At 44.0% G+C, this 21,447-nt stretch overlaps 4 protein-coding genes across 4 annotated transcripts; 2 read left to right on the top strand and 2 right to left on the bottom strand.

Moving 5' to 3' along the window:
• Positions 1 to 6,881: 6,881 nt before the first annotated feature.
• On the top strand, positions 6,882 to 7,445 carry LOC125510363 (histone H4). The gene has a single exon (XM_048675511.2). It carries the CDS (start codon positions 6,955 to 6,957, stop codon positions 7,264 to 7,266), a length of 312 nt encoding a protein of 103 aa, XP_048531468.1. The 5' UTR covers positions 6,882 to 6,954; the 3' UTR covers positions 7,267 to 7,445.
• Positions 7,446 to 7,579: 134 nt separating this feature from the next.
• LOC125510362 (uncharacterized) lies at positions 7,580 to 14,145 on the top strand. The gene is made up of 3 exons (XM_048675509.2): positions 7,580 to 7,763; positions 7,883 to 8,033; positions 13,197 to 14,145. The coding sequence occupies exons 1-3, from the start codon at positions 7,725 to 7,727 to the stop codon at positions 13,319 to 13,321; spliced, it is 315 nt and encodes a 104-aa protein (XP_048531466.1). The 5' UTR covers positions 7,580 to 7,724; the 3' UTR covers positions 13,322 to 14,145.
• On the bottom strand, positions 8,048 to 13,137 carry LOC125510361 (NAC domain-containing protein 54). Its single transcript, XM_048675508.2, has 3 exons — positions 11,999 to 13,137; positions 11,624 to 11,901; positions 8,048 to 9,959 (listed from the first exon to the last, which is right to left on the bottom strand). Exons 1-3 carry the CDS (start codon positions 12,153 to 12,155, stop codon positions 9,741 to 9,743), a joined length of 654 nt encoding a protein of 217 aa, XP_048531465.1. The 5' UTR covers positions 12,156 to 13,137; the 3' UTR covers positions 8,048 to 9,740.
• Positions 14,146 to 14,294: 149 nt separating the features above from the next.
• On the bottom strand, positions 14,295 to 16,685 carry LOC125510360 (NAC domain-containing protein 54). Its single transcript, XM_048675507.2, has 3 exons — positions 16,336 to 16,685; positions 15,952 to 16,247; positions 14,295 to 14,926 (listed from the first exon to the last, which is right to left on the bottom strand). Exons 1-3 carry the CDS (start codon positions 16,490 to 16,492, stop codon positions 14,615 to 14,617), a joined length of 765 nt encoding a protein of 254 aa, XP_048531464.1. The 5' UTR covers positions 16,493 to 16,685; the 3' UTR covers positions 14,295 to 14,614.
• Between the last annotated feature and the right edge of the window lie 4,762 nt (positions 16,686 to 21,447).

Genomic DNA, 21,447 nt, shown 5'->3' with positions numbered 1-21,447 from the left:
CATGTGCTCAGATTGTCTGGGTACTACAATCGCTTGAATTAAGTGGGAGTTAATCTTCTAGATAAAATAGTGATTGACAGAATTCTCTAGTCACCATCACCAAGTTAGTAGAACTTCGTGATGAACTATGATATGCAAGGGATAACGGAAATGATTCCCAAGCTCTTCGTAATGCTGAAATCGACGAAGGTAGAAATCAAGAAAAATATCAAGTGTTGATGGTAGACAAGACCACTAGTTTCAAGAAAAGGGCAAAGGGAAGAAGGGGAACTTCAAGAAGAACGGCAAGCAAGTTGCTGCTCAAGTGAAGAAGCCCAAGTCTGGTCCTAAGCCTGAGACTAAGTGCTTCTACTGCAAAGGGACTGGTCACTGGAAGCGGAACTGCCCCAAGTATTTGGCGGATAAGAAGGATGGCAAAGTGAACAAAGGTATATTTGATATACAGATTATTGATGTGTATTTTACTAGTGTTCGTAGCAACCCCTCGGTATTTGATACTGGTTCAGTTGCTAAGAGTAGTAACTCGAAACGGGAGTTGCAGAATGAACATATACTAGTTAAGGGTGAAGTGACGATGTGTGTTGGAAGTGGTTCCAAGATTGATATGATCATCATCGCACACTCCCTATACTTTTGGGATTAGTGTTGAACCTAAGTAAGTGTTATTTGGTGTTTGCGTTGAGCATGAATATGATTTGATCATGTTTATTGCAATACGGTTATTCATTGAAGTAAGAGAATAAATTGTTGTTCTATTTACATGAATAAAACCTTATATGGTTACACACCCAATGAAATTGGTTCGTTGGATCTCGATCGTAGTGATACACATATTCATAATATTGAAACCAAAAGATGCAAAGTTAATAATGATAGTGCAACTTATTTGTGGCACTGCCGTTTAGGTCATATTGGTGTAAGGCGCATGATGAAAATCCATGCTGATGGGCTTTTGGAATCACTTGATTATGAATCAGTTGATGCTTGCGAACCATGCCTCATGGGCAAGATGACTAAGACTCCGTTCTCCGGAACAATGGAGCAAAGAACAGATTTGTTGGAAATCATACATACTGATGTATGTGGTCCAATGAATATTGAGGCTCGCGGCAGGTATCATTATTTTCTGATCTTCACAGATGATTTGAGCAGATATGAGTATATCTACTTGACGAAACACAAGTCTGAAACATTTGAAAAGTTCAAAGAATTTCAGAGTGAAGTGGAGAATTATCGTAACAAAAATAAAAGTTTCTACGATATGATCGCAGAAGTAAAATATTTGAGTTACGAGTTTGGCCTTCAGTTAAAAACAATGTGAAATAGTTTCACTACTCACGCCACCTGGAACACCACAGTGTAATGGTGTGTCCAAACGTCATAACCGTACTTTATTAGATATGGTGCGATCTATGATGTCTCTTACCGATCTACCACTATCGTTTTGGGGTTATGCATTAGAGACAGCTGCATTCACGTTAAATAGGGCACCATCTAAATACGTTGAGACGACACCATATGAATTATGGTTTGGCAAGAAACCTAAGCTGTTGTTTCTTAAAGTTTGAGGTTGCAATGCTTATGTAAAAAAGTTTCAACCTGATAAGCTCTAACCCAAATCGGAGAAGTGCGTCTTCATAGGATACCCAAAAGAAAATGTTGGGTACACCCTCTATCACAGATCCGAAGGTAATATATTCGTTGCTTTGAACGGATCCTTTCTAGAAAAGGAGTTTCTCTCGAAAGAAGTGAGTGGGAGGAAAGTAGAACTTGATGAGGTAACTGTACCTGCTCCCTTATTGGAAAGTAGTTCATCACAGAAATCTGTTCCTGTGACTACTACACCGATTAGTGAGGAAGCTAATGATGATGATCATGTAACTTCAGATCAAGTTACTACCGAACCTCGTAGGTAAACCAGAGTGAGATCCGCACCAGAGTGGTACAGCAATCCTGTTCTGGAGGTCATGTTACTTGACCATGACGAGCCTACGAACTATGAGGAAGCGATGAGAGCCCAGATTCCGCGAAATGGCTTGAGGCCACGAAATCTGAGATGAGATCCATGTATGAGAACAAAGTATGGACTTTGATTGACTTGCCCAATGATCGGTGAGCCATTGAGATTAAATGGATCTTCAATAGGAAGACGGACGCTGATAGTAGTGTTACTATCTACAAAGCTAGAATTGTCGCAAAAAGGTTTTCGACAAGTTCAAGGTGTTGACTACGATGAGAGTTTCTCACTCGTATCTATGCTTAAGTCTGTCCGAATCATGTTAGCAATTGCCACATTTTATGAAATCTGGCAAATGGATAAACAAAACTGCATTCCTTAATGGATTTATTAAAGAAGAGTTGTATATGATGCAACCAGAAGGTTTTGTCAATCCTAAAAGTACTAACAAAATATGCAAGCTCCAGCGATCCATCTATGGACTGGTGCAAGCATCTCGGAGTTGGAATATACGCTTTGATAAGTTGATCAAAGCATATAGTTTTATACAGACTTGCGGTGAAGCCTGTATTTACAAGAAAGTGAGTGGGAGCACTACAACATTTCTGATAAGTATATGTGAAAGACATATTGTTGATCGGAGATAATGTAGAATTATTCTGCAAAGCATAAAGGAATGTTTGAAAGGAGTTTTTCAAAGAAAGACCTCGGTGAAGCTGCTTACATATTGATCATCAAGATCTATAGAGATAGATCAATACCTTGATAAGTTTTTCCAATGAGTACATACCTTGACAAGATTTTGAAGTAGTTCAAAATGGAATAGTCAAAAAGGAGTTCTTGCCTGTGTTACAAGGTGTGAAGTTGAGTAAGACTCAAAACCCAACCACGGCAGAAGATAGAGAGAGAATGAAAGTCATTCCCTATGCCTCGGCCATAGGTTCTATAAAGTATGCCATGCTGTGTACCAGACCTATTGTATGCCCTGCCCTGAGTTTGGCAAAGGAGTACAATAGTGATCTAGGAGTAGATCACTGGACATTGGTCAAAGTTATCCTTAGTGGAATAAGGATATGTTTCTCGATTATGGAGGTGACAAAAGGTTCGTCGTAAAGGGTTACGTCGATGCAAGTTTTGACACTGATCCAGATGACTCTAAGTCCCAATCTGGATACATATTGAAAGTGGGAGCAATTAGCTAGAGTAGCTCCATGCAGAGCATTGTTGACATAGAAATTTGCAAAATTCTTACGGATCTGAATGTGGCAGACCCATTGACTAAACTTCTCTCATAAGCAAAACATGATCACACCTCAGTACTCTTTGGGTGTTAATCACATAGCGATGTGAACTAGATTATTGACTCTAGTAAACCCTTGGGTGTTGGTCACATGTCGATGTGAACTATGGGTTTTAATCACATGGTGATGTGAACTATCGATGTTAAATCACATGGCGATGTGAACTAGATTATTGACTCTAGTGCAAGTGGGAGACTGAAGGAAATATGCCCTAGAGGCAATAATAAAGTTATTATTTATTTTCTTATATCATGATAAATGTTTATTATTCATGCTAGAATTGTATTAACCGGAAACATAATACATGTGTGAATACATAGACAAACAGAGTGTCACTAGTATGCATCTACTTGATTAGCTCGTTCATCAAAGATGGTTATGTTTCCTAACCATAGACATGAGTTGTCATTTGATTAACGGGATCATATCATTAGGAGAATGATGTGATTGACTTGACCCATTCCGTTAGCATAGCACTTGATCGTTTAGTTTGTTGCTATTGCTTTCTTCATGACTTATACATGTTCCTATGACTATGAGATTATGCAACTCCCATTTATCGGAGGAACACTTTGTGTGCCACCAAACGTCACAACGTAACTGGGTGATTATAAAGGTGCTCTACAGGTGTCTCCGAAGGTACTTGTTGGGTTGGCGTATTTCGAGATTAGGATTTGTCACTCCGATTGTCGGAGAGGTATCTCTGGGCCCTCTCGGTAATGCACATCACTTAAGCCTTGCAAGCATTGCAGCTAATGAGTTAGTTGCAGGATGATGTATTACGGAACGAGTAAAGAGACTTGTCGGTAACGAGATTGAACTAGGTATTGAGATACCAACGATCGAATCTCGGGCAAGTAACATACCGATGACAAAGGGAACAACGTATGTTGTTATGCGATCTGACCGATAAAGATCTTCGTAGAATATGTGAGAGCCAATATGAGCATCCAGGTTCCGCTATTGGTTATTGACTGGAGACGTGTCTCGGTCATGTCTACATTGTTCTCGAACCCGTAGGGTCCGCACGCTTAAGGTTTCGATGACAGTTATATTATGAGTTTATGAGTTTTGATGCATCGAAGGAGTTCGGAGTCCCGGATGAGATCGGGAACATGACGAGGAGTCTCGAAATGGTCGAGACGTAAAGATCGATATATTGGACAACTATATTCGAACATCGGAAAGGTTCCAAGTGATTCGGGTATTTTTCAGAGTACCGGAGAGTTACGGGAATACGTATTGGGCCTTATTGGGCCATACGGGAAAGAAGGAAAAGGGCCTCAAGGGTGGCCGCACCCCTCCCCTTAGTCTGGTCCGAATTGGACTAGGGAAGGGGGGCGCCCCTTCCTTCCTTCTCCTTTTCCCTTCCTCTTTTCCTATTCCATATGGGAGGTGGAATCCTACTAAGACTAGGGAGTCCTAGTAGGACTCCACACTTGGCGCGCCCCTCCTAGGGCCGGCCTCCTCCTCCCTTGCTCCTTTATATACGGGTGCAGGGGGGCACCCCAAAGACACAACAATTGATCATTGATCTCTTAGCCGTGTGCGGTGCCTCCTTCCACCATAATCCTCGATAATATTGTAGCGGTGCTTAGGCGAAGCCCTGCGACGGTAGAACATCAAGATCGTCACCACGCCGTTGTGCTGACGGAACTCTTCCCCGACATTCTGCTGGATCGGAGTTCGGGGATCGTCATCGAGATGAACGTGTGCTAGAACTCGGAGGTGCCGTAGTTTCGGTGCTTGATTGGTCGGGCCAAGAAGACGTACGACTACATCAACCGCGTTGTGCTAACGCTTCCGCTTTCGGTCTACGAGGGTACGTAGACAACACTCTCCTCTCTCGTTGCTATGCATCACCATGATCTTGCGTGTGCGTAGGAATTTTTTTGAAATTACTACGTTCCCCAACAGTAGGTGCCCTGTGGCACCCTGGTTTCAACTGGGCCGACAATGTTGGTCTTCTATGGATCTTCATGGATCCAGTATTGGTGCATCTACTTTCGTGTGTCTATAGGTTGGATTCTTCCAGTTTATGCTTCTCTTCATCGACGACGGTTGTTGTTCCGATGCACTAGTTCTGTGAAGGCTTAACACGATTTTTTGACTGTCTATTACAACAATTTTTGCCCGGCTATGATGAAGGAGGGGCGATGACGGCAACGTGCCTTCCGCTCACTCCAATGCTTGTAGTTGTCGTTAGACAATCAATTAACTTGGATGTAATTTTTATTAATTTTTAGTGTTCTTTGTACTGGCATTAAAGTACTAGATTAGAAGTTTCTCCAAGAAAAACCAAACGCATCACTAGTGTTGGGAAAGAAAGACGAATCACAATCTTTGGTTTCGCAACTTTTGTATGGTATAGATCAAAGTACAAGTCACGTAAGGATCGATATAATAAAACTGAAAAGCCAGCAAAATATCTCTGAGCTTGATACCAACGCTCATTACGTGCCTCCGACACCACCACAGCAAACACCGAAGAAAATAATAACAGATCATCTCCTCACCCGAGTTTACCGCGACTTCATCGCTGATATGCAACTTTGTGGACCTTCAAGGTGGCTCGTCAAAAGTGGAGCACTTGTCGTTGAAGGAATAAGACCGATGCAACACCCCAGATACACGCCATCGAACTCTAAATCTGACACCCTACCACAACTAAGATACCGAAGGAGGAAACCATACCTGCCATCCACAAACCACGAACTCAGCACACATTCCGTCTTCCAGATGTCGTCGATGCAGACCATAATCTGCATCCGTTTCTGGACTACCTCCCAAGCTCTGCGCCACGCTGGAGCAAACGCCGCCGCAACGACGGAGTCCGAGGACATGGATCCACCACGAGAATGTCGTCGCCGCCACGCCATCCTTGTTTGAACAAATTGGTTTCCAAATTCATTTTCAATCATAAGACAGATGTCCTCGTCAGGGAAGGATTCGATTTTTTTAATTTCAGCGTCGTCATTGTTGTCGTCGAAGTAAAACGATGAATAGCCTAAAAACCTAGATTTTGAGGGAGTACAAACGATCCACGCGCGTGGATCCGACAACCCCCCTCACCACCAGCGACCGCCGGCGAAGGGGAGCCGCTGAAAGATTGGCCTCTCCTGACGGTGGCTAGGATTCCAGCCACGAGGGACGAGAGGAAAAAGGAAGCACAAATATTGGTTTCACAATTTTGCCTACCAGACCAGAGTCGTGGAAAACGTACAATACGCCTTCCATCCGCGCTCGTCGTAACCAAGTTTACGCCTTCAAACCAGTTCCGTGGCCTGCACACAGCTCACCGGCCACGCCCACACCGACAGTCTCCGCAAAAACGCATCCAAAACTTCGCGGCAGCGAGCACCCCGCGCAAAAATCCATCCGAAAACCACGCGGGCCCGCCCGCCATCCACCCAAACGAGATTCACTCCCTCCTCGCGCTCCCGCACCCCGCCTCGTCCTCACAGAAAAAGCACACCTCCCCGCCACGTCACCGATCCGCGCCACCCCTCCTCCCCCATTCCTCGCCGTCCACCTCCCATCCGACGGCCCGCGCCCCGCATCACGCGGATCCTGGCCGCTCCCCTCTCCCCAAACCCCGCGGCTATAAATCCCACCTCGCCGCGCACTCCACCACCATCAATCTCATCACCCACCACCAAACACAATCCAAGCCAATCCCACCGGAGAGAAGAGAAGATGTCGGGCCGCGGCAAGGGAGGCAAGGGGCTGGGCAAGGGCGGCGCCAAGCGCCACCGGAAGGTGCTGCGCGACAACATCCAGGGCATCACCAAGCCGGCGATCCGCCGTCTTGCGCGGCGTGGCGGCGTGAAGCGCATCTCGGGGCTCATCTACGAGGAGACCCGCGGCGTGCTCAAGATCTTCCTCGAGAACGTCATCCGCGACGCCGTCACCTACACCGAGCACGCCCGCCGCAAGACCGTCACCGCCATGGACGTCGTCTACGCGCTCAAGCGCCAGGGCCGCACCCTCTACGGATTCGGCGGCTAGGCCGAGGGCCCAGCCAGCTCGCGACGCCGCCGTCCGGCAGAGTAGTGGTATCTATCTAGTTGCTGTCTAGGGTTCGTGGTTCTCCTTGTATGTCGCTGGTGTTTGTCTGCTCCCGTCTTGTGAGCTGATGTTGTACTGGAAGAAATTTGGAATGGAAATTGCAGTAGCTTACCCCTGAATTCCTCTGCATCTCTTGAGTACGGTTTCAGTATTTTGCAATACGCTGGCCGATTTCACATCCCTGTACTCTCAAATTTTCTGCCCCCAAATCGACTCGGTTTTGCCCCCAAATCTTCTGCATTGAACACCTCTGAACTGCGAAATTCCTTCGAGCTGTTTGTCCCTCTCTGAATTAATCTCCATTGTCTGTCTCTGAATTTTTCTGCACGCCCACTCATCCGAGCTGATTCAAAATCCGTCGAGTAACAACTGCAGACGGCGATCCACCCAGCCGGAGAATGGAACGGCTTGTCTGCACCGGCACGGCGGCGGCGCAGGTACGAGCCCCAACCCAAAACCTGTTTCCACCCAGCCATTTCGTCGAACACCCGAGGTGCATTGCGTTCTCGTTGCCTGCTTCGTTCGTTCACGCCCCATGTCTCTTGCTTTGAAACAGATTGGAGCCGAGGTCGCCGCTGACCGCGGGGACGAGGGCGGTCGTGCTGCGGCGGTGGAACGCGGCCGCCGCCATGGGGGGCCCTGGAGTTGGGATCGCGTGCTCGCCTCTGCCCCGAATCGATCCACTTTGCTGCTCCCGCGACCTCCCGGTACAGATCTGATTTACCATCTCGATGTCTTTGCAAAAGTTGTCATGATCAGCCACAGCTTCGATTTGGTAGTTCATACCAGCTTTATCGGTTGCAATTTGGATGCACTACCAATCAGGACATTTTTTTGTGGAATTCCAAAAATATTTTAAAACAAAAGACTACCCCAGAGACCTGAGTAGCTGACCTGACCATTTGAACTGTGATGTGAATCAGCCATTTCCTTTTTTATTTAAAATATAGGTGTTGACTGGCTGATAACATTCTGAAATGTGATAAGAACCAGCTGATTTCTTTGCTTGTTCTTGAAAATGGACATCGGCCAACGGACTACCTTTTGAATTATGACAAGGAGCAGCTGGTTTCTTTGGCTGAAATTAGATTTTGACTACCTGAGTAACCCGACCCATATTTTTTGATGGTGGCAACTGGTAAGAACACAGTTGATTTCCTTGGCTGATAAGATGTATGAACTGAATTCATCATGGAGAAACATGAACCAGTGTGGACCTGAAGGCGCAAAATGCAAGCATTAGGTTGATGGGGTCTGGGTTTGGTTTACAGCTACCATGTAGTCATATATCCGAGGAATTTGTTATTGTCTGGGTGCTGAGATCTCTGGCTTTCACAGCCTTGAAATGATACGAGTACTATGATACAGTATATGAACAATTACTAGCTAGCCTTGGATTGGGATGGGAAGCAACTGATTTCTTTGCCTGATTTTGAAAATAGATGTTGACTTTGTGAAACATCTTTTTAAATTGTGGTAAGAGGCAGCTATTTTCTTCGGCTAAAAGTAGATTTTGACTACCTGACACCTTTTTGAATTGGAATAACCATTTAACCATCTTGTTTCTTTGGCTGAAAATGCATATGAACTGAACATATTCAGAGGCAGACGCTATGAAAATATATGACACATTATGGTGCTAAAGGCGCATAAATAAAGGTCGATGGGTTCTGTGTTTGGTTTTCAGCAACCCATGCAGCCATGTATTCAAGGATTTTATGATAACTTGAATGCGGAGATTTCAAGCTTTCAGCCTTGAAATGGCCAAGTGAGTACAATGATATCTAAACAGCTCTAGTTAGAACCTACATCTGGAAAACAGTCTGAAAACTGTATGTAGCTTACGCTATTCTTTATTTCACACGAGCTTAGGCTATTGACGAACATGACAATTGCACCACTTGTATACATTTTGCAACTCAGGAACCTTTAAACATTAATAAGAACGATTCACTACCATATTGGCACCTTACATTTCCGAGTTGAATTTGATTAGTTCGTAATGGTGATTGCTAATGGTATTAGTAGCTTTGGTCTCTTTACATTTGAGACTGATACCCTTAAAATCATTATAAACTGATATTACAAAATTTTTGGAACATGAAAACTGTGCACAGAATAAGATACATTAAACTACGTTTCTGCCTTTTGTATTAGTGCTTTCACTATAAATCATTGCATTGGATGGTAGATACAGGTAAAAGAAGACTTCGAGTACAAAGTAGCCCATTTGTATATTACATTACCAAAAGAAGAAAAGTATAAGCCTACATCAAGAATCAGAGTCCAAACTTAAGTGTTCATACTGTCCAAAGTGAGAAGTGTTTTTATCAAACATATACAAAGATACACAGTGTAACTAGTGCTGGAATTTCTGGTTAGATCATGTTGAGCAAGCTGCATTCTCTAGTTCATTACTTGGTTTTGTTGCTGCACCACAGGTCTTCCACTATGAACTGCATCCAAGAATTGTCTTTGTCATTCTCGTTTGCAGTTGAGGACTCTCCAGCATCCTCAAAGTCTGTAACCTGTTCTTGATTTCCTTTAGCCTGTGATGAGCTGCATTCCCCTTGTTTTTCAAATTCACCAGCCGGCACATTTTTCTTGAAAACCCGACATAGCGCATAGGAGTCCTGTAGAAGAACAAGAAAGATGAACAACCAGTCCTCGTTTCCTTTCTTTTTTTGCTTTCACATGAAACTAACTGTCTCTATGTTGGACGAATCATGAGCACATGGATGGAAAATTAATTCCATGCTAACCTTTATAATTTGAATCATATGGATGTAAAAATGCCATTCTAACCTTTCTGCTTTACTGAACAATATACAGCTGCAAACTTAAACTGTATTTATTACGCTGCTTCATTATTTTGGGGATTTTTCCTGCTTTGTTACATGTGCTAATGTGCTATATCTATGCATTGGAAGGCCCTTCTATGTTTATACGCGGTGGATTGGGGTCTGTGTCCTGTTTTTTTTTCTTTTCTGTAAGACTCACAATTAGTTATTTGCGTTCTGATAATAGAATATCTGTGTTACATCTGCAAACTTATAAACTGTGTAGATGCTGCTGCTTCATTGTCTTGGGGACTTTTGCTGCTCTGGTACATGTGCTATATCTATACGTTCAAATAACATTCTATGTTCATACATGTGCTGGATCGGGGTTCACATCCTGCTTTTTTTTCTTGTTCTCTTTTGTAGGGCTTATCATTAGCTACTTGGCTTTTCATGATAGAATTCTGGGTTTCTAGCTAAATAAACCTTGTTTATTACCAATCTTTGGGAATGAATCTCTAGAGAATTCAGCATTATGTGCAGCAGGAAATTATATGCAAGTTCAGTGCTGACTGCAGTATGCTGCAGCCTAATAGTCTCTTAGAATATGATCAACCATCCACACTTATAAACAGTTTTTTGTGGGGTATTTGCTGTGTTACGTTTGGACTAAATGTAACCAAATTTAGTTGTCACATAAAGCGATGCACAAACTCTGAATAGTACTGCACTATTACTGTATAAACAGTCACAGAAATGTGAAATGGATGGCCCAGTATGCACAATTTTTAGCTAGCAAGTTTGCTGTGCTCTGCTCTCCCATCTAATCTACAGTTAACATGGGATCAGAAGTTTATGTTCAGTTTTACTAACAAGTAAAGTAGGAGTGGGACATGGAGAATAAAGTGCAAAGCCACCTACACAGCACTGGGCCACACCGAAGGATGTCTAAGCTTTAAGGTAGCATCAACATGCAAAAGACCTAGATTATGTGTACTCTGGATCATGAGGCGGTGGTGGCACCCCTTATGCAGTCACACAGTATGGTTTCAATTCAGAAACCAAGGATTGGATGTTACATTTGTCTTATCAAGAGCACCAAAAAAGTGCACCATGTGTGACCCCATTAGAAGAACTTCTGCTGTACTTTGTAAAGTATCTATGGTCTATGGAAGCAAGGAATACTTTATGCTGATGGATATGGGCCGGGGAAAAAGAGATAAGAACCCTAGCTTTTCATGCACTCCATGCATAAACAACGTAGTTTTCCTGAACTGCGTATGCCCTAGCTAATTTTTCCCTCTTTTATTGTCAATTTTATTTTTTCTGTTTATAATCAAAACAAAATTATTTTAGCAAGACAACATCTCTAAAATCATGCATATTTCCAAGGTATGATTACTACAAGATTGGCTGGATTTTAGTACCATGAACTGCATCCTGAGCTCACTAGATGCAGCAGAAACACAATGATTTAACTGATACTGAAAGTGAGGAGAGGAGGATGAAGGAGTAACCTGAACCCCCATGGTGTTGTTGCATTCGCTTTCCTCGATGCGGTACTCATGCATGACCCAGTTGCTCCTGATCCCCTGAGGAGCTCGGCCTTGGTAGAAGACTAATGTCTTCTTCATACCGATTGACCTCTTCTGGTAGTTGATGGATCGATCTTTGCCGGTCGATTTCCAGTATCCTGCTCGAGTTGCTCGGTTCGTCCGGCATCCATTTGGATACTTCCTATCCCTTGGCCCAAAGAAGTACCACTCAGGGTCTCTACTGGGCAGGAACGATTTCTCTTCCAAAACAAAGAACATATCCCAAGTTCAATCAGGACTCAGCAGTTGTTAGACAACAGGATGAACAACACAACAGAGTTTAATTTTTCAGGTTACCTGCTAGCTCCCAAGGCTCACACTTGTAGAGGTCTACCTCTGGGATGATGTCGAGTTCGATGCTCTGGCCATGGACCTTCCTCTTGAGGTAATAGTTCACAAGCTCCTCATCAGTTGGATGAAACCTAAAGCCTGGGGGGAGACCAACCGGCGCCATGATCTCCTGGTTCGCCTCCTCCTTTGTTGCTGATCTTTCTCTTTGTCTTTCCCCTTTGGCTTTCCCTACCGTGTCCAGCTGCTGCGCTCTTTAGCCCCTCCGTGAAATGATTCAAAGCCTGCCCTACAAGTAGCCGTGTCTCTCTTTCCAGGATTCTCACACAAGCAGGCTCTGGACGTCTTACAGCACCGAAGGATCTTCTTTTCATTTCTTTTAACTTTTGTTCTGTTTTTTATCTGGATAACACACTTTTATGATCTCCAATGCTGGTAGGTCGTGGAGGGGCGCTGTACCAGGATGAGAAAGTTGTCACGATGCCGCCTGCCTGGACCTTGCATTAGATCATGTTCTTTTGCCCACTGAACTTGTTTTTGTGCCTCACAAGCTTAGCCTCTTTGAAGTGTCGTAGAGAAGAAGAGGACTAAAGACAAGGGTGGGGAGCTATGCCACATGCATCTGTCTTGGGATCAGCATTGTAAAACAGAAAGTTTCAGAAGGGAAAAGGAAAGGTTCATGTAGCCATGAGGCCCTATAGTGTCAATGAGCTTGCATTGCTAGCCATTCAGCCATCTAGATCAGACAAAACTTTTAGCTTTAGATTCTGACAAAGGAGTAATTGAGTGCATTCGATCATCACATTTCTAGTTGAGCATACAAATGCCTCCAGAAGCATAAGTTGATTAGAAAGCTCCTTGTGTTCAACAATACATAGAAATCAACGGCAATGATCTAGATCCTCTCTTTCTTGAATGGAAGCCGTTCGATTAGTAAGATCAAATGATCAGTCTCAATGCAAGAAATATTTATGTGTACTGCAACCTTATTTTGAAGGGGATAAATGATCTGTTAAAAAACTGGCTGTAATTTTCTCCTAAACTCCTCCAACTCTACAATGCCAACGAAGCAGATGGCGTCGCATGTAAAGAGGCCAGCGAGTAGCCTTACCCAATTCTCTACACGAAAAGAAGGGCATCACCTTCAGATGCATGTGGTCTAAAGCAAATTCTGTTTCTAAATGTAGATTTGCAAATTACTTTGCAGTTGGTGTGACTATCCAAACGGCGAAACGGTTCAAGGGTACTATCGACCTGCTGGGCCATTCTGAAAAAGATTCAGAGGCAACACGCTTGCAGCGAAGATTCACGGTGAAGACACACATAAGGTAGACTGCAGAACTTTAGTTCTGTCTTCTCTGGTACCAGCGAGGCCGGAACGATGCCCAGAAAGATGATACATCATTAGTGTTTTCGCCTGAGATCTGCATAGAAGCTTTCCTGGCCATGTGGTAAAAAGAGATGTTATTGGAGCACCACTCGGGTAACACTTTGTTGCAGTACACGGTTTTGTGAAAAATACAGTCCTAGACCTGTATGTTTACTGAGAGTAAAAAGCTGCTCCGAGCTTATATTTATTGACTTGAGAAGGATTCTGATTGACATTCTAGGGCTACTGGTAACAGCATGTGGTAACCTCTGATCTAGAATAGTATTCCTTCAACGTTTTTGTGCACAGAAGTGTTCAATTAAGCTTCTTCGTCAGTACTGATGCATGCCTTGCAATCCAAGCATGTAACGGATCCTGCTGCATAGGATTTTCCATGTTTACAGGATATAGTGCTTTGCATGTGATATTCTAAAGAAAAGGTAGGTTTTCAGCATTTGAAGATACATTTAAAGAAAGTAAAATGGTTTACTGTGAGATATCTATTTTATGATTCAAGAAGTATGAAAAAAATGTTTTTTCATATCTATATGCTTGGTCTATTTTACTTATGTAATATATATGTAAACAATGTACGGTACAAATTTGGTTGCCAAAAATCATACTTTAGTTGCAATTTTATTTTCTTATTTATTGATCAACAAATGAATGACGGATTTACTCAGGCAATAAGAACCAGGTGCCAGGTTTGGAGCAGATATATGCAAATTGAGCAGGCAGGTACAAACAGTTACATTTTTGTTCAATTCTATTGACATACAGGGAGGCACACAACAACTATGTATGCTATGGAATGGCATAGCCTCACTCTTTCTTTTTTCACAGCAAGAGGAGAAAAAAAAGAGCCTCCAATCGAGAAGCATAATAATACATATGAACACCAAGGAAAGCATGAACAGAAGACGAAGAAAACACAAATGAAGTCTGATTGTTCCTATCATCATCATATAAATATAAATCCTCCTTATGAGTTCATCTCCAGGAAGGATTACAGCCTTCACCTTGAGGCCAGCATCGATCGATCGGTTACCCAAACTCCCAGCAATACGCTGGAAGATGGAACCCAAAAGGATTATATATACCTTATTACTGCTTAATCTTTCACCTTCAACACTCGGTGATTATTGATAAATTGCCAGCAGCACCGATCACAAAAAGAAAAAGGAAAAAATATATAGGTATATATATCAGGAGGATTATTTCCACCGACAGAAGAAGCTCTCCGGCCGCATGCATGATCAGCCGGCGCAGGAGGTGCTCTCCTCGGCGGCGGTGCTGGAGCACCAGGCGTCCTCGGAGATGAACTGCATCCAGGAGTCGTCCTTGTCTGCCTCGTCGTCTGCGTCGGCGTCAGCACCGCCGGAGGTGGACCCTGCGGGCACGTCGGGCGACGGGGTCTGGTAGTACTCCTGTCCGGCAGTGCGGCTGCTGGCGAGCAGCTGCTGGCAGGCGCCCTCGAGCAGTGCCATGCTGCACTGCCCCTCCTGCAGCTCCTCCACCTCGGCGCAGATGGCGTTCTTCTTGAAGACCCGGCACAGCGCGTAGGTATCCTGATCCATCCACCATGCATGGTATATTAACTCATGATAGGAAAAAGCAAAAACAAGATCCATCTGCTATTGTGGTTTCTCAAGTCTTTTCTGAAAGTTTATGCACACACTGATGCATGATTATCTCATGTGCAGTTACTTCTGCCAATTACTAGTCAATAGGCCTTGGGTTTTGGGCAATTTGACCCATCAGAGTGCCATCATAGGGTTGTATACATTCTTGTTGATTGTTAATCAGAAAAGAGGCCGATCGATGATCAAAGCAAAGCGGGAGAAGAAATAAGAAGACTAGCCGGCCATGGAAGAATCAGAAGGGTGCGAGGATGATGATGGGATTCAGCACGGAATAAAGCGGAAAGCGCGGGAGGACGCCGACATGCATATGGCCATGACACGAGCTGCTATCTCGCGCCAAGATGCATGAGGGCTTGCTTTGCTTTGCTTGCTCTCTAGCTTTGGTTAAGGCCCTTTAGTGCCTCATGATCAGTGCAGACTGCTCTAATCTCATCTCACCAAAATAAAGAGAACGCAGCGCAGCATGCATGGTTAACACGTAGAGTAGAGTACGCACTACTCTCTTAGAACAAAGAACGTCGCTGGAGAAAGAACAAATTAATACTACTAATGCTAAGGCCCCGGCTTTTACTTTTGTTAGTTGAATTTTTTGGACAGCGAGGCGAGGCCTACATGTTTGTCTCATCAGCTGGATGAAAGCAAAGTGACCCGACCCATACTTAGCTACTACCAGTACTCGTACCGTTTTACAGACGTGATAGAAAGCCATGTTTTAATCCTCTCAGGAAATTTTTACGCCTTCCATTTGGGATGCAAGCAGAAATTTTCTTTGCCCGGCCGGCCGGCCGGCCAGCACAAAAGAAAAGGATCAAAATTTTCTCAAAGCCCTAACTTCCAATTCCTAAAAAAGAACCCTAATTTTCCATGCATAGAAGGAGATGACGATCAGCATGCTCATGACGAGAGATATGATATAGCTAGAGAGAACGAAGGTGATCAATTATACGTACCTGGATGGCGATGGTGTCCTCGGAGTCCTTGTCGTCGAGGCGGTACTCGTGCATCACCCAATCGGTGCGCACCCCCTGCGGCGCGCGTCCGCGGTAGTATACCAGCGTCTTCTTCATCCCGATTGCCCGGGCGCCGCCGCCGTGGTGCTGCTGCGTCATGACGCGCCGGTCCTTGCCGGTGGACTTCCAGTACCCTGCCCGCGTCGCCCGGTTGGTCCGGAAGCCGTTGGGGTACTTGCGGTCCCTCGGCCCGAAGAAGTACCACTCCGGGTCACGGCTCGGCAAAAACGACTTCTCTGCACGCGCCATGAGGACGGATGGTGTAATTCATCAATCAGTTCACGTAGGCGAGATCACATGCGAATTCAAATCGATCGATCATACCTGCGAGGTCCCATGGCTCGCACTTGTAGAGGTCCACCTCCGGGATGATGTCGAGCTCGATGTGGAGCCCGTGGATCTTGCGCTTCAGGTAGTAGTTCACCAGCTCCTCGTCCGTCGGGTGGAACCGGAAACCCGGCGGCAGACCCACCGGCGCCATACCCCGGCGATCGACGACGGCGTCTGCGTGCTCCGGGCTGCGGCAGCTAGGTTGGTAGCTGCTTCGGCCAAGGAGCAAGATGCGCACTTTGCTTCTTCTTCTCTGCTCCTGCTGGTTGGAGGAGGGTGCTGCTGCTGCCTTTACCGGGCGGCTAGCTGCCCTTATAAGTAGGTTTTCTCTTCCTCTGGGTCGATCGTCGTCGGCTGGGGTAGGAGGCACACTAGTCATCCTCCCCTCGAGATTTTCATCGATCGGATGGGGGCCACCTTTACTAGCTACCTCCTCTTTTCCAGATTCCCTCGCAAGCTTCATCCTTTTCCTTACACGGCGCCGGACCGCCCCTCATTTCTCTCTTAGAGTCTAGACGTGTAACTCTCTCTCCCTCTCTCTCTCTCTCTCTCTCTCTCTCTCTCTCTCTCTCTCTCTCTCTCTCTCTCCAATCCTGGTAAGTGAATGGATCAAGTTTTCTGCGAGTGACTAGATTACTCCATTGCTGAAATAAAACTACCAAGACAGTGTCCACTATATGTCATGTCTTTATTGAGGTTTTCAAAATATCAAGTCTTTAATAAATGGTTCATATAATTATATTACATAATCTCGGTCCAACAGTTAACAAGCTGAGTACATGTTTATACATGTACAATGTGTGAAGCCATTGCTACATTGTTTGAGCATCCACACCCTATAAACACCTATAGCCTCGGTAAACACACCATCTTTCTCTCGATCCAAGAGTTAAAAGCTGAACATGCCCCCGTTAATTTAGATGTCACTTACACACATTTTATGTTTTTAAATATATATGTGCATTGTGGGGCCACTGGTCGATTTCTTAGATCATCCGCATCTTTATAAATAATTATAGATTTCAGCCTTGATAAGTGTGTCAACTTTCTCTCTCATTCACCTCGATAAGTGTTTTTTTTACCATATCCTCTAGCACCACTTGAAGGTGCTAAATATACTAAATTTATCATTCAAATTAAAGATTGGCACACAAGCTATTAGTTTAACATACTTTGCTAAGCTTAGCATTGGATGCTAAGCTTAGCGTTAGTGCTAAGCTTTTGATCTTAGCATCTACTTCACATGCATCCTTTAGCACTAGTGCTAAACCTTTAGCACTAGTGCTAAACAATTTCTCTCACCTTTAGCTTCTGCTTAACATCTAGGGATGCGGATGCTCTTAGTACACATATATAACTTAATATAACACAACTATAGCGTTCAAATAACGACATCCATCGCTACTGAGGCATATTAATTTCCATGGACGAAATGCAGCTACACTGGTTGTAGTGAGCTGAGTTGGATCAAGAATGTGGGTACACCGGTAGCTTCTACATACAAAAAGGAAGAGGAAGGAAGAGAGAATGTACAAAGCAACACCGAATCAGTTGTATCATATGGACTCTGGCTATATATGTGTCTGCGATCTTGTTAGGGAATATCACGTTTTTGTTCAGTGATGAATGATGGTTTATCTAAACAGTACCCCTACTACCATCTAGGCTGCCACATTATGGTTTCTACATGCATGCCATCTTTTAGGTAATGGAAACTAGACACACTGTCCCGCCTTGATCTACACCATACCATGCACACAAATCAGTTTGTTAAAATATGAAAAGAACCAAAAAAGGGAAATAACTCAGAGAGCTATAAATATCCAACAAGGTAATCACCTTGCAGAGTAGCTGTGCGGCTGTCTGCTGTAGCTTAAAAAAGGTCAATATAAGGAGCACATTTGCATAACCGAGACATTTATATCAGCATTTTAATTTGAATATGCTTATCACTTATGGCCATTTCCTTTTAATTCTAGGATAATTAAGATGTCTTCATTCATAAGTGATCAATTAATTGTACCTCGTGCATATAGCACCCCACATGTTACATTTGCGCCGCATCACTATATCTATATGTACACACAATGTAGAGCACTCTATCAATTAGCCGGTGCAGCGTAAAAGAAGACAATACACATGGAGCATCGGCTGTCCTACAAAAAGGTAAGAGAATATATCCCTTGCCATGCACATTTTTGAAAGTTAAAACATGCGATTTTTTTTCTTGCTAAGTTTCAATATCAGGATCAACGTGAACAATGTTTAGCTTAGAATTTCCAACCATATTACTAATCATATCCTTGATTCATGGGCGATCAATGGCTCTATCTCAGTTTTGCCATGTTAAGCAGAAGATAAGAGCATCTCCAAGAGGCCCCTACTCCACCCCTCAAATCACTTTTTGAGGGCTAAGGACAAAAAATCAACTCCAATAACCCCTACTACATTTTTTTTGCAAATCAACCCCTACAACATTCATAACCGAGGATCCAAAAATAATAATCCTCCAAGCCCTTAGTTCAAGGCCGCCCTACTCCATCCTCCTAACCTCCTCCCTCCAGGATCCCACCCCTCTCCTCTGCCCGATTTCGCCACCCCGCCCGTCAATCCGGGCGGTGCCGACCGTCTCCCTCCACCAGCGTCACCGAGGTCTGCCACCCTCTCGCTGTTCCGGCTCTCCATGTTTTCCTGCACTGTGCCCTAGCCTTACAAGGTGCAAGTCGCTACGGCATCGCCTCCTTGTCTGCACTGTTGTTTGTGTTATCATTGAGAGCGAGTGTGGGTCAAAATGAAGACTTTGAGTGCAATGATATGGGAGTCTATGTGGCTTTGGAGTATCCGCATCACATTACTGCTAGATGAATTCCTTGATGTCTAGAGAAGGATGGAAAACCCTATAAGCGCACGATCAACTTCGAAATGACCCTTTTTCGGACGAAGGAGCCCCTCTCCAATTTTAATTAACCATGAAAATGATAAACAACAGTAGGTAATATATATCAAACATGAGCCTTGGCTCGGACCGTGGCCAACACAAGCGATCAACTCAAAGATGATCTTTTTTTCAGCACTCGTGGGAATGATATGTGTCCAAGTAGTTTATTTACTATACTTTTGTTGAAAACACCGACTACGTTGGATGAACTATGTAGTTTGATGAACATTTCCTAGTATTATTTGATTTTTTTTGTGTTCAAAATTATGAATTTGAACATTGTTGAGTTTTATGCGTAGACATATTATAATTCAAATTATTGTGGTGTCACATAGAGCAAATGTGCAACAAGAAGATTTTCTTTACAAATCTGAGAAATGAAGGGCAATGTTAGAGTTTTTAGGGCTGAGAAAGTAGGGGGTGCCCTCAAATGACCCTTCGAGGGCCTTTCTTGGAGATACTAAAGCAACTAACGCAATGGATGAAAATTAGCAAAGTATTTTTATTTTTATTTTTGCACAACTCACAAATGATCGTATTTAACACACAGTAAAAATATATTGTCATGCTTTTTGTCCATTTTCTACATGCATACGCTGTTTGTCTACTTTTTTTAGAAAAGCTTGAACGATGTGATTTTCTTGCTAAGTTTTAGGACGCTGATAACTGCCACATGTGTGGATGTTAAGGGGTCTACCCACACGTTTTGTGTGGTATCTAAGAAGATCAGCCCACACGCCTACGTGTGGGCAAAGCAAATAATGCCCATACATTTTTTCCTCCCGGTCCCTCTCACACGCCTACATGTGGGCGAAATAGATAACACCCACACGTCCGTACGTCAAGCCTCCTACATCATGGTCCTGCACGCCCCGACTGACAGTCACCATGCGCCCCGCAGTTTCCATGGTCTGGACCTCTCTTCCATGTTCGTTTAACTGCAATTTCCATGTCGCTGAACTACAGTTGCCATGTCGGACAACTACAGTTGCCATGGTTGCTCAACTGCAGTTGCCATCTAAGGTCAAGTGCCAGATGCCATTTTTGAACAACTGCAACTGTTGCCATGTATGGTCTGGTTTACTATAGTTGCCATGATTTGAAAACTTTAGGGGTTGCCACCTACTAACACTAGGCAGTTGCCATGTATGGTCTGGTTTACTACAGTTGCCATGATTTGAAAACTTTAGGAGTTGCCACCTACTAACACTAGGCAGTTGCCATGTAGCGCTACAAAGAGACATGGCAAAATAACATGTTCGGGTAAAGAGAGAGTTGTCATCTGCTTACAAGCACACTAGGATAGTTGCCATGTAACCTGCAAAACACATGGCAACTGACATGTTCGGGTAAAAGAGAGAGTTGCCATCTGCTTACAAGCACACCAGGGTAGTTGACATGTACCCTGCAAAACACATGGCAACTGGCAGCTTTGAGTGTGGGAGAGGAGACGGGCGTGTGGGCGAACTGATAAATGCCCACACACCAGCCCCTGTGTGGGCGAACTGCTAAACGCCCACACACCGGTCCCTCCGTGTGGTGAAAACAAACGTGTGGGCGACCGGATGAATGCCCACACACCAGCCCAGTCCTACATGGCACCACAAACATGTCAAAATTCGTGCAACCACAAACGAACGTGGATCCACGCGTGTGGGCGAGATGCAAACGTCCACACGTGTGGGCGTTAGTGTTTCTGAAGTTTTAAAAGCGGGATTGTATGGAACCATGTTTACATTAGTACTATATATATACTATTAATTCCATATTCATGACTCATGAGTGTACACGCCAATGTACTGAAGACAAAAAGCAAAGAAAAAAAGAAGAGGAAGAAGAGAGAACCGTGCATAAAAATATCTTTAGATTTTTTTAACCTTTAAGTACCTTGAATAAGAAGGGCATACAGATCAAGAGCTTTGCTGTCATAGTCTCTCTTTGATGCGTGCTACGTATCAGCTTTTCCTTTTAGCCATAAGTTGTCCCCGCCTTTCAATCGACCGTGCTACAAACGCAACTCATGAGGGAAATTTGACTTAAGGCAGGAGCAAGGTTAAGATCATGTACACCACACCTCCCCACTAACGGTATGAGACTAAACTTTAGAGAATATAAATCATGATTAAAATTATTATTAGCATGCAGCAATCTAGCATACTAGAAGAACA

Source organism: Triticum urartu, chromosome 5A (assembly GCF_056163025.1).
Source record: "Triticum urartu cultivar PI428250 chromosome 5A, HENAU_Tu73, whole genome shotgun sequence".
Taxonomy (NCBI): Eukaryota; Viridiplantae; Streptophyta; class Magnoliopsida; order Poales; family Poaceae; genus Triticum; species Triticum urartu.
Note: the sequence above shows the minus strand (reverse complement) of the source record. Positions and strands in the feature narration are given on the sequence as shown.